General features: G+C 51.0%; 1 protein-coding gene across 1 annotated transcript; it reads left to right on the forward strand.

Annotated features, from left to right (window-relative positions):
* Positions 1-9688: 9688 nt before the first annotated feature.
* KLHDC7A (kelch domain containing 7A) lies at positions 9689-12690 on the forward strand. The gene has a single exon (XM_060259094.1). It carries the CDS (start codon positions 9731-9733, stop codon positions 12371-12373), a length of 2643 nt encoding a protein of 880 aa, XP_060115077.1. The 5' UTR covers positions 9689-9730; the 3' UTR covers positions 12374-12690.
* Positions 12691-13486: the final 796 nt, after the last annotated feature.

Consider the following 13486-nt stretch of genomic DNA (forward strand, 5'->3'; position numbering starts at 1 on the left):
ATCCTTTCAGCCACCCTGTGAGGTAGGCCATTATCGCCACTCCCATATTGTAATTGGTGGAGGAAGAGGGACTGCGGTGAAAGCAGCCTGAATAGAATATAGTGGGTTCTATGCAATGATGAGGCAAGGTGGTAGTAAACATAACTCTTTTATCGAATACAGCATACTATAGCGCTGCCTCAAAAGACTGAAGACTGGGCCACAAAGTTCCTGCACTAGCATGCTATTGGACCATCCAAACCAGCAGGGGGCTCGTGACTGGAGCAGGGCAGCAGGGATTTGGATCCTACCGCCTATTGTTCCTGAGTCCCCTAGCTCGGTCCTCCTGGCCCCAGTGAGCCAGGCAAGAACTCCATGTACTAGGTACAATTCCAACCGCATATACAACACTGCACAAGGCCAGGGAGGGAGTTTGGAACAGAGACGGGAGTCAAACCAAGGAGAGACTGTGACTTTGCTGCTGTGCGGTGCTGTGCTGCACAGGAGGCTGCATCCTTACAGAGTTTTGCAGCCACTCCAGCGGTGGCTGGAAACTGGGATTTTTGCCAGGCAGATTTCAATTTGCTTGTAAGGGCCTCTCCATTGCCTTGAAGGAGTTTTGATAGGGTTGCCGATCCCTAGTTGAGGCCAGGGGGTGCCCTGGATTGGAGGCCCTCCCCCTGCTTTAGGGTTATCAGAAAGCAATGGGGGGATGTCAACTGGGCATTCCGTTACACCCTATGGAGGCCAGTCTCCATAAGATGTGATGGAGAATCAATCCGAGGGTGTCTGGGGCTTAGGGGGAGGGCTGTTTTTAAGGTAGAAACACCAAATTTTCATCATAGTGTCTGGGGCCTCTCCTCAACGCCCCCCCCCCCAAGTTTCAAAAAGATTGGACCAGAGAGTCCAATTCTGTGAGTCCCAAAAGAAGGTGCCCCTATCCTTCATTATTTCCAGTGTAGGGAAGGCATTTAAAAGGTGTGTGGTCCCTTTAAATGTGATGGCCAGAACTCCCTTTGAAGTTCAATTGTGCTTGTCACAACCTTGCTCCTGGCTCCACCCCCAAAGTCTCCTGGCTCCACCCCCAAAGTCCCCAGATATTTCCCGAGTCGGACTTGGCAACCCTACTGGTGGAGGAGGGCAGCAAGGGTGTTGCCGTTTCGTATTTCATCAGAGAAACATTGCTGCAAGCAGTGAGTGAGCTGCCACGTGAAAGAGAGCTCCAGCGAGGCGCACAAGTGAAATTGACACCCTCACTGTTTTGACTTTGAAAATCCTTGGGGTGGGGTTGCTTTTGTCTTGTGCAAACTGATCCCCTGAACCTCCGTTTCCCCGTCCTTTGCTGTTTCCCTGGGCTGAATTTTGCAGTTAAATTAGTGCAATTTGTAAAATTAGCTTTGCATCAATTAAGTATTGACTGCATTTTAAAAAGGCACAAAACTGGAAATAAAACGCTGCAAAGAAGCCAATGGAGGAACGCCTGCAATGAAAACGGCTGATATGATTTATGACAGTCAAGCAGGAAATCTAAAGGTGTCAGAAAAGGGCCAATTCATGCCTTCCCGGCTGAGTGTGATTCTCCACTAGGCCCACCCCATGTTCCCCTGGCTCCAGCCCCGGATCTGGCCCTTTCTGCTTCAGAAGCCCTGCCACCCTTCATCATATCAGATCCTGTAAAAGGGAGAGCTGACAGCACAAGCCGGAGACTCTGTCCTACCTGCCAACGTTTCCGATGGAAATAAGGACACATTTGTGACATGATGAAATCATTACTCTCGGAACAAAGATCGCTGAGTGAGCAGCCCTCACCCCCCCCCCTTTATGCGTTCCTGAGGACTCCGGCGCTGCTCTGTTTGCTCACTGCTTCGCTTCTGCTGCCGGGCTTTAAAAGCCAAAAGGGTGTTTGTTCTTCTGCTTCAAGATCTGCTATAAAAGCATAACGATTGGCTATCAGCAGATCAAAATGAGCTCCCCCGTTATGTGAGATGCCCAGCTGAACGCTACCGAGTGGCTTAATGTGCATCTGTGTGTGTGAGACACAAGCCCGCTGCTCCGCGATTGAACTTCTCTAGCCTGCGGAGAATGGCCCAGGCCTGAAGTTCACCAGTCTGGCAACCGGCTCGAAAAACACTTTGAAAAACGCGTAGTGATGATGAGTGATGTACAGTTCTGCTCAGTGTCAGCTGCAAACAAATGCTCCTTACAAGTGCGTGGGCTGCTTTACTTAAGAGAAAGTGGGCATCAGGAGCACAATACATTACAGGCTATTGCAACGTTACAGGCTATTGCAACGTGGCTTAGGCTGAGTGGGCTGAAGTTGAATCCGGCAAAGACAGAGGTTCTCTGTGTGGGTCGCGGCGCTCCAGGGGGGGAAATATCTCTCCCGACCTTCGATGGTGTGCAGCTAAAGGCGGCGCAGCAGGTGAAGAGTCTGGGTGTCTTGCTGGAGCCTTCATTATCAATGGAGGCCCAGATAACAGCAACTGCCAAGTCAGCATTCTTCCATCTGAGGCGGGCAAAGCAGTTGGCCCCTTTTCTGGAGCGTCGGGACCTAGCAACGGTGATCCATGCGACGGTCACCTCACGATTGGACTACTGTAACGCCCTCTACATGGGGCTGCCTCTGTGCCGGACCCGGAAGTTGCAGCTAGTGCAGAACGCGGCGGCCAGGCTACTGCTCGGTCTCCCAAGATGGGAGCACGTACGGCCGGGGCTACGCGAACTGCACTGGTTGCCGATTGTATACCGGGTCCAGTACAAAGTGCTGGTTATCACCTTTAAAGCCCTATATGGCCGAGGACCAGCCTACCTGAAGGACCGTCTCTCCCCGTATGAACCCCAGAGAGCACTGAGGTCAATAGGAAAGAACAGACTGACTACCCCTGGGCCAAGACAAATTAAACTACAGAATACCCGCTCTCGGGCCTTCTCGGCCGCAGCCCCACATCTCTGGAACCAACTCCCAGAGGAGGTGCGGGCCCTGCGGAACCTTGCTCAGTTCCGCAGGGCCTGCAAGACCACCCTTTTTAAATTAGCTTTTATGAATGATTGAAGTATAAATCAACAACGAAGAAAATCCGCCATCAGTACTAATCAGATAGCGTCAATGATAGTATTATACTTGTTTTAGTTAATTGATTTAATGGGTTTTAAGGTTAATTAATGCTTAATTTTAATGTTTATAACATAACTGTTCATAATGTAACTGTTTTATTGCTTGGTGCACCATTGGTCACCGCACTGTTAGCCGCCCTGAGCCTGCTTCGGCAGGGGAGGGTGGGGTACAAATAAAATTTATTATTATTATTATTATTATTATTACATTACATTTCCCAGCACTACGTATTGGAAGAGGAGTGAAGGCAGCACTATATCTCCCTATAGAAGAGCCAGTTTGGTGTACTGGTGAAGTGCACGGACTCTTATCTGGGAGAACCGGGTTTGATTCCCCCCTCCTCCCCTTGCAGCTGCTGGAATGGCCTTGGGCCAGCCATAGTGGTTAAGTGATTGGACTCTTATCAGGGAGTACCGGGTTTGATTCCCCACTCCTCCACTTGCACCTGCTGGAATGGCCTTGGGTCAGCCATAGTGGTTAAGTGAGAGGACTCTTATCTGGGAGAACCGGGTTTGATTCCCCACTCCTCCACTTGCAGCTGCTGGAATGGCCTTGGGTCAGCCATAGTGGTTAAGTGAGCAGACTCTTATCTGGGAGTACCGGGTTTGATTCCCCACTCCTCCAGCTGCACCTGCTGGAATGGCCTTGGGTCAGCCCTAGTGGTTAAGTGAGCGGGCTCTTATCTGTGAGAACCGGGTTTGATTCCCCAATCCTCCCCTTGCACCTGCTGGAATGGCCTTGGGTCAGCCATAGTGGTTAAGTGAGCGGACTCTTATCTGGGAGAACCGGGTTGGATTCCCCACTCCTCCACTTGCAGCTGCTGGAATGCCCTTGGGTCAGCCATAGTGGTTAAGTGAGCGGACTCTTATCTGGGAGTACCGGGTTTGATTCCCCCCTCCTCCACTTGCACCTGCTGGAATGGCCTTGGGTCAGCCATAGTGGTTAAGTGAGCGGACTCTTATCTGGGAGTACCGGGTTTGATTCCCCCCTCCTCCACTTGCAGCTGCTGGAATGGCCTTGGGTCAGCCATAGTGGTTAAGTGAGCGGACTCTTATCTGGGAGTACCGGGTTTGATTCCCCCCTCCTCCACTTGCACCTGCTGGAATGGCCTTGGGTCAGCCATAGTGGTTAAGTGAGCGGACTCTTATCTGGGAGTACCGGGTTTGATTCCCCACTCCTCCACTTGCAGCTGCTGGAATGGCCTTGGGTCAGCAATAGTGGTTAAGTGAGCGGACTCTTATCTGGGAGTATCGGGTTTGATTCCCCCCTCCTCCACTTGCACCTGCTGGAATGGCCTTGGGGCAGCCATAGTGGTTAAGTGAGCGGACTCTTATCTGAGAGAACCGGGTTTGATTCCCCACTCCTCCCCTTGCAGCTGCTGGAATGGCCTTGGGTCAGCCAGAGCTCTGGCAAAGGTTGTCCTTGAAAGGGCAGCTGCTCTGAGAGCCCTCTCAGCCTCACCCACCTCACAGGGTGTCTGTTGTGGGGGCAGAAGATAAAAGAGATTGTAAGCTGCTCTGAGTCTCTGATTCAGATAGAAAGGCGGGGTATAAATCTGCAGTCTTCTTTTTCTCAATGTCCCTTTTGAGACACCCACACGTTTGTTTTGAAGACTGGAGCATGGCAGTAGGTTGGCAGAAGCATGTACTCAAAATCTGTGTGCCTTTGTCAACGCCAAGTTTGCATCTCACATGGTCCTGTCATACACTGCATCCATCCCTGTCATCAGGATGGTGTGACGTTCATGGGCTGCAAGATGTGGTGCCCACACAAAGCAGTCCAGAGTTTGTTCACATCCCTTCGTTAACTGTCCACCTACGTGACGAGCAAACGATTGAAGACCCTTCCATCTAAGACTGCAGGAATGTTCCTCTAATATGAATCCGTCTCTGCCTCTCTTCCACGCAGACAGGCAGGCAGAGTTCACATTTATCTGGGGCTTTAGCACTTCAGGCTGTAGTGGGAGAGAATTCTACCCTGGGAGAGAGAAAAAAATCTCTGTGTAGAAAGCATGCCAGGGAGAAAGGAAGGGCCCTGAAATGCTTGATTTCCTTATGCAAGGAATATTTTCCCATGAAGGAGCATTCCACTGCAAAAGCCCTCCCCATCTCATGTTCTACCATAGTACGACTTAGACTCAGGTGAGTCACCTGAGCAAAAATGAAGCCTGCATGCGTAGGCTAGAAAACTCTCAGAATCCTTTGTCATAGTGCAGAAATTCTCATGAGGACAGAATAGTTTGGGATGAGTTTCCAGAAGGTAGCATGTTTCAATGCAACTAAAATGGGAGAATGGATCAAGCGAATGCTGGCTTGTATAATGCACTGGAGCATTCAGAAGCCTTTGCCTGCATCTGACACAGTGGTCTTGGATTCCTGAAAGATTCTGCCAGCTAAACTTGGTAGGCTTGACCATGCCACAAATTGCTTCGTGGCTAAACAGAATTAAAGCACTGCAATGATTTAGAGAGTGTTGGGAGAGAACTGGAGAAATCGGGGTTCCATAGGTAGCTCTTACCAAGCCATCTTCTCTTGACCCCTCCTCTGTCCCAGGACTGCTTCAAGGATAAAAGGGAGGAAGAGAAACCCACAAAGACCTCCCCCCTGAGGTCCTTGGAGCAGAGATGGGATAAAACAGTGATAGGAATATAGTTTTGACTGCATGGATACTCCCTGAAATGCCATACTGTCAAAAGGAAGAAAGGTTAGACATTGACCTAGCCAGGCAATTTCTTACATTCTTTTCGTTAACAAGTGAAGAAGAAGAGAAGAGATTGGATTTATACCCCACCCTTCGCTATCTAAACGTGCAAAGGAGTCCCAGAGTGGCTTACAATCTCCTTTCCCCTCCCCTCCCCACAACAGACACCCTGTGAGGTGGGTGGGGCTGAGAGGACTCTCACAGCAGCTGTCCTTTTAAGAACAACTCCTACGAGAGCTATGGCTGACCCAAGGCCATTCCAGCAGCTGCAAGTGGAGGAGGGGGGAATCAAACCCAGTTCTCCCAGATAAGAGTCTGCTCACTTAACCACTATGGCTCACCCAAGGCCATTCCAGCAGCTGCAAGGGGAGGAGTGGGGAATCAAACCCGGTTCTTCCAGATAAGAGTCCATGCACTTAACCATTATGGCTGACCCAAGGCCATTCCAGCAGCTGCAAGTAGAGGAGTGAGGAATGAAACCTGGTTCTCCCAGATAAGAGTCCACTCACTTAACCACTATGGCTGACCCAAGGCCATTCCAGCAGCTGCAAGTGGAGGAGTGGGGAATCAAACCTGGTTCTCCCAGATAAGAGTCTGCACACTTAACCACCACACCAAACTACACTTTCCAGACAGTAAAGGACTCCACATTTCTCTGCAGTTCCTGTGCCAGCCGCTCCCCACTACACATCCTCACTGTGCCTACACAAATAGAGGAGCTTCGGATGGTTGTGGCTGGCGTATACAGAGATGGTCTCCTTTGCTCCCTCACCTATCCACTCTTCCTGAAAACTTGCACATGCTTCTGGAGCCCATGAGTTCCTCTCCTCTGACGGCTTAGGAAAGGCACCGAGGCAACCTGGCAACCACCCATGAGGACTTCATCCCATTTAAGACATTCTCCCCTGCCCGCTGCCCCTGCCTGGCTTGTTTGCACTTCCCGTGTTTGCCTTCAGACTCAACTTTTTGGATCCGCCACCCCGTGAGCAAACCATCGCACTCCCCAGCCGTCCTCGCTGTACTGTACGCCCTGCACAAGATGGACTTCCAATTATCTTTGACGTTTCACTCCCGTCTTCGTTTGTTTATTTCACTTGGTCCTGATGGTCTCCTTCACCCCGCGCCTCCCCCCTGCCTTTTAAAGCACCATTTTAATTTACTGCAAATTGACCAAGGTGGCTCCAGAGAACTAGCCGATGCTGCTGAGCTGGAGAGCGGGAGGGAAGAAGGAAGGAGGGAAGGAAGGAAGTGGAAGGCTTTCCTCTGGCTCTGCTCAATTATTCCTTATTTAATGTCCAGAAGTGTTGTTGCCCCCGTCAGCGGGCCTCTGCGTCCTTCTCCCATGGGCTGAGCTCTACGTATCCCCCTCCTGTCAGCATTCTTGTACCATGTTAATGTTTTTTGCCCCCGATTTCTTTTTTCTTTTTGCAATGAACAACAGATCCAGAACAGAACAACAGTCCTTAATAGACCGGGACCCACACATCTTCGGGACCACCTCTCCTGGTACACCTCGAGGAGAGCACTGTGCTCAATAGATCAAAATCTGCCGGTGGTCCCTGGCTTGAGAGATATCTGGCTGCCCCCACCCAGAGCCAGGATGTTCTCCACTCTGGCTCCAACCTGGTAGGACTCTCTGCCAAATCACATCTGTGCCTTGCAGGACCTGAGACGCTTCTGCAAGGCCTGGAAGACATCTGGTTGAGGCAGCAGTGGCCCCACCCTTCTGGCATTCCGCCCCCTCCCTCCCCATGAGGCCAGTGACACCATTAAGAAAAAAAATTAATTCCATCTTTTGCTTAAAGGTAAAGCAAGAACCGGGTCATTACTGACCCGTGGGGTGACGTCACATCAAGATATTTTCTTGCCAGACTTTTTATGGGGTGGTTTTCCCCAGTCATCTACACTTTACCCCCAGTAAGCTGGGTACTTATTTTACCGACTTCGGAAGGATGGAAGGCTGAGTCAACCTAGAGCCAGCTACCTGAACCCAGTTTCCACCGAGATTGAACTCAGGTTGTGAGCAGAGCTTGGACTGCAGTGCTGCAGCTTTACCACTCTGCACCACAGGGCTCCTCATCTACTGCTGTGTTTTATTGGTTTTAATTTGTTTTTAACGATGTTTACATGATACTGTGTTGTATACCGCCCTGAGCCTGGTCTTTCTGGGGAAGGCAGTCTAAAGTTGAATTTAACAAACAATTATTCTGTGCAGGGTGGAGAATCCAAAAGCCTATGATGCAGTATGAGTGGCGGCTTGTATGCTCCAGAAGATGAAACAAGCCATTTTTAATATATCAGGAAGAACAGCCCAAATGGAGGCTACTGAAATTCAGGTGGGAGTATCTAGATGCCATTTGAAAGATTTTTCACCCTGGTCCTCAGAATAAAGTTTTGTGAGAAAATGGGAGAGAAAATGAAATAGGGAATGACTCTCACTTTCCAGGATTGGATCTTGCCTCTTCTAAATCTGTACCTGTATGCATGCAGAACCACTGATCTCCCAGGCCCAGACTTAACAATTTGGGGGGCATCATGATAGCCTTCTAATTTCATTCTAGGCAGGGATCCACAGAAAACTTACATCTCTGTTTCGTCCTGCTTCCAAGCTCAGGGCAGCAGCAGACCCCTGCTCCCTGTTAACTTCAAAACCAGAGCAAGTAGCTTGGCCAAGCTCACCAGGGATTTGAATCAGAGGTCTTAAGGTCTAATGGGCTCCCCTGCGAGCTGGCTTCTTTGGAATGACAGCCCCAGAGTCACATCGCCATTATGAAGTTGGTGCAGCCCAAATGCAATTTTGGCCTATATCAACAGAAGTCTAGTGGCCCAATCACATGAGGTGATGGTATCGCTTTACTCTGCTCTGGGAAGACCTTACCTGGAGTCTTGTGTTCAGTTTTGGGCACCACATTTTAAGAAGGATCTAGACAAGCTGGAATGGGTCCAGAGGAGGGCGACGAAGATGGTGAGGGGTCTGGAGACCAAGTCCTATGAGGAAAGGTTGAAGAAGCTGGGCATGTTTAGCCTGGAGAGGAGGCGGCTGAGAGGTGATGGGATCACCATCTTCAAGTCCTTGAAGGGCTGTCATCGAGAGGACGGTGTGGGATTGTTTTCTGTGGCCCCGGAAGGTTGGACCAGAACCAATGGGTTGAAATTGAATCAAAAGAGTTTCCAGCTCAACATTAGGAAGAACTTCCTGACTTTTAGAGTGGTTCCTCAGGAGGTGGTGGGCTCTCCTTTCTTTGAGGTTTTTAAACAGAGGCTAGATGGCCATCTGACAGCAATGAGGATCCTGTGAATTTAGGGGAGGGGTTTGTGAGTTTCCTTCATTGTGCAGGGGGTTGGACTAGATGACCCTGGAGGTCCCTTCCAACTCTATGATTCTATGAAGTGACAGGAAAGGCCTAGCTTAAGATGTGGGTTTTCAGCTCCAGTTCAGTAATGAATATCATTAATAGCAGACTATGAACAGTGAACCAGAATTGCATGGGCCGTGAGAGAGGAGGGCAACTGGGAGAAATCTGTATGGAAGAACAGCGGCTCATAACATTGTTAGGTAATCTATTATGAAAACGCCCCCTTTGTCTTTGGACTTCCGTATGGTTTTCCAAGTTTCCCTTGTTTACAGAGCTTCCTCACCACCACCCCCTTCATTTGCCAGCTCTTGGTAGTCTGTCTGGTTGCTGCGCTTTCCTTTGCCTGTGTCCGGGTCAGCCTACCTTGTTCAAATATGCAAACCACCTATGGTAAGCGGACACCTGGCGAGCTGAGTTACCAGCTGGGAGCATACGGTGTTCTCTTTTACCTGCCAACAGGTAAAAGTCACCTTCCAGGGAGTCGAAGGAGGCAAGTCTTATCCACCCCGCGCCGGTCCTTGCTTGGCAATCATTAATCCCAGATTTTTTACATTCCTGAGCACCTGCGTGAGATGGGAAAATGATCCACGGTGAAGAGGGAAGCGGGGATCAGCCTCCAGAAATGCAGCTGGCCGGGAAGCTGGCCCTTTCGGCCGCAGCTCTGCTTTTGCTGACTTTGGCATACAAGTACTATCGGTCTCGGGTATCTGCCGGCACCGTGGGAGGTGGCAGTGTCAGAAGCGAGGCTGGCAAGGAAGCGGGGCAAAGCAAACAGCTGGCGTGCGATGGGACAGACAGAGAGGCAGTGGGCCAGGAGCTGAGGTACAGGCACGTCTTCAGCAAAGGGGCGAAGGCAAATGGCGAGGCGGCCTATCCGAGTGCGCACCTGGGCAGACCTGCTGCCGTGGTGGAGTCCAGGCTGCAAAGTGCACCTGTTGGCAGAGAGGTGAAGTTTCTGAATGGGAAAGCAGAGAAGGAGGAGGGGAAGCAGAGAAAGGAAATGAGTCATCTAGGAACCGGCCTGCAACCTGACAAAAAGCAGTCCCCGCCGGAGACAGAGGAGGAGGCAGAAAAGGAAGAAGAAACTGCAGGTACGGTTTTGAGCGACGCAAGTAGGGCTGGGGCAGCGGATGGGCTAGCAGCGACGCAGCCAAGGGGGAGGCCAACTTCTCTAGGTCTGCTGAGTCAAGGTTGTGACGTGGGCAGTTCTGACAGTGGCCACAAGGGGCCATGCCTGAAAGCCGACCTTCGCCCTGGTCCTCCCGATGAGCAAGCAGGGCTCGATCCTCCTGCAAATGGGAACAGGACCCCCTTAGAGAAAGAGAAGGGGCAGGTGTGGGGAGAAGACATGGATCAGAAGTTAGCCCAGATGCAAGAGGTGCAAGTGGGACGAGAGGCAATCCAGTCCTTCCGTGCAACTTCTGACATGGGCCTGGCTATAAACCAGTGCAATGGGCACTCCAACACCGCCTATAACTTCTCCTCTGTGGCAAAGGTCCAAGTGGAGGAGAACATCATTAAAGAGAGGCAGCCGAAAGAAGGCAGTTGCGGGGAACTGTCCTTATCAGGGAGCGGCCTGAGAGGCAAAGTCTATGACTACTATGTCCAGTCCGTCTCCCAGTCCGTTTCGGATGCAAGCCCCTCCCATAGAACTGCAGTCACACAAATGGTCCACAGCCCATCTACCAGTGACCCACCCCATGAGCCAGAGCCATGCCTGCATCAGACTTCGACAACAGAAGACGAGGAGAACAGAACCACCCTTAAGGAAGGGCCAGCCCCATCTTCTGGTGCTCTGCTCCCACAGGATAATGCAAATGCCACTCAACATGTAGACCCTAAAGAGATGACTAAAGAAGCAAGTGGATGCCGGGAGCCTCCAGAACTAGCACACGGCTTCAGCCGGAAAGGCAGTTTCCATCAGATTGCAGAAAACCCAGAGTTTCAGGTGCAGATGGAGGGGTTTGGTTCTTGGGCACCTGGAGAATCAAGCTGTAGCACTCCAGATCTCAGTCCCGTCCGCTCCCCCTCAGTTTCTTCCCTGGTCGGATCTATGCAGAGCCTCTCGGCTGACACGACTGTGGCGCCCACCGTGGAGCTGGTGGCTGGTGCCAGGTTCTGCCACATCCCACTGAATCCAGAGTCCTCCGTAGACATCCGTTTGGATCTGGGGAACTGTTACGAGGTCCTGTGCATGGCCAAGAAGCAGAAGCTAGAGAGAGTTCAGGAAGCAGCCTATAAGGTCATGAGTGAGAATTACCTTCAAGTGCTCCGAACCCATGCGATCTACGGGCGCCTCAACGCCCTGGAAAGGGACCTGATCTTGCAGAGGAGGATGCGGGGGAAGAAGTACGTGGCTGTTGCTGATGTCAGCTCACAGGATCACAGCCGTGGCGCAGGCAGACTCTGTTATTATGATGACCAGAGCGACACTTGGCACCCACTAACACACGTGCCTATGGAAGTTGTCTCCAGGGGTTGCGCAGTGTGCAACATGTTCAACTATCTCTTTGTGGTGGCTGGCTGTGAAGGGCAAGGGAAGAACCAGAAGCCTTCCAACCGGGTCTTCTGCTACAACCCGCTGACGAACATCTGGCGAGAGATCTGTCCGCTGAACCAAGCCAGGCCTCACTGTAAGCTGGTCGCCTTGGACGGCTGCCTCTACGCCATTGGAGGGGAATGCCTTTACACTGTGGAGCGCTACGACCCACGGTTGGATCGCTGGACTTTTGCAGCCCCATTGCCCAATGACACCTTTGCCGTGGCCCACACGGCCACCGTGTGTGATGGGGAGATCTATGTGACAGGGGGTACATTGCGGTACATGCTGCTGAGGTACGTCAGCCGCTCAGACACCTGGAAGGTCAGCCTGACGGGGGGGAGCAAGGACAGGACCACAGAGATGGTAACCGTCAATGGCTTCATCTACCGGTTCGACTTGAACCGCAGCATGGGCATCAGTGTCTACCGCTGCAGCGCCAAGGCGAAGCTCTGGTACGAGTGTGCCACCCACCCCATGCCTTTCCCAGCTTGCTTTCAGTGTGCCGTTGTCGATAATCTGGTGTACTGCATCAGCCGGCAGTTCAATATCCGCTTCCTTGCGGATTATGTCTCACCGCGATTCGGGACCAAGGAATTACAAAACTTCCCTTCCCCGAGAGGGACTCTTTTCCCCGTGCCGCTTTTGCTGCCCGACAGAGGGGCGGCCCAAACAAGAGTCTGACAGCGATGGCAGAACTGCCGGAGGGCCCTCAGGAGGCAAAGCCGGTTAATTCCACGGGTTCCGTGCCGACGGTCTCCTCCCGCTAGCTGATTTCCACGCATCTGTCAAGGGAGATGGAGCTACAAGCGGGTTGGCAGCGTCTGTTTATTTTAAGATACTTAAATCCTTGTAAATTTGCATGCAAATTAAACGCAGCCTTTGGGGTCTTGGACAGTCGCCAATACAGACCTCGTTAGTGCAAACTTAGACAAACTCTGTATAAGCCGGATGGCACGATGCTGCCACATGTTGTCATGATCTGGAACACTTTGGATGCGCAACGCACAGTTTCTAAAAATTCTCCACCCTCTTGCTCCCAGGTCTGAAATACAACTTTTGGATTCGATTATCATTCTACAGCAATTTGGCGAAGGACCCCCCCCCCCCTCCGAGAATCCAAACCAGGATGAGCTTTTTGTTTTGGACTCTACCGTGACATTTCTGAATTCCCATGGGGGTGCAAGGAAGGGCCCCTCCCCTCAATTCAATTCAGTGGAGGGGACATATACACACTTCCGGGTAAGAAAAATGATTCTGTGTCCATGTTCAGAGTGCCTTTCCTTCCACCCAAATAACCAAACCCTGCTCATTGGATCTGGGATTGCCCAGTTTGTCATGGTCTTCTGAATTTACGTGTGTGACTTTCTAGCCTTCTTGACCCCCCTTTCGAGGAATTACAACAAGCACTAGATTAAAAGGGAGATCTGTTTAAATGACCTGCCATGCAATGACAGGCTTAATTAATTAATGCTTCTTAAATCAGAAATCCCCCACAAAAAGGCCTAGAAAACTAATTTAGTAATGCTTTTGTTTTCATTGTCAATAGTACAAGCTTAATGAAAGATTTGTAGGTAGAGATTGGGCTGTCTACCTGAAATCAATACGTGGAATTCAACGGTGTCTCTTAGGGCTTTAGTACCCCTTTCTGTTGAACCAGCCTTCCACCTGCAAAGCCTGCCGTCCAGGATCTAACCACTGGGTGAAGTTTCCCATAGACCTTTCAGTTCTGGGGGAACCGCAGTGTTTGAACATATTCTATTGCTGACGGCCCCTACCCTGCCCCACCAGTAGGAA

Source organism: Heteronotia binoei, chromosome 18 (assembly GCF_032191835.1).
Source record: "Heteronotia binoei isolate CCM8104 ecotype False Entrance Well chromosome 18, APGP_CSIRO_Hbin_v1, whole genome shotgun sequence".
Lineage (NCBI taxonomy): Eukaryota > Metazoa > Chordata > Lepidosauria > Squamata > Gekkonidae > Heteronotia > Heteronotia binoei.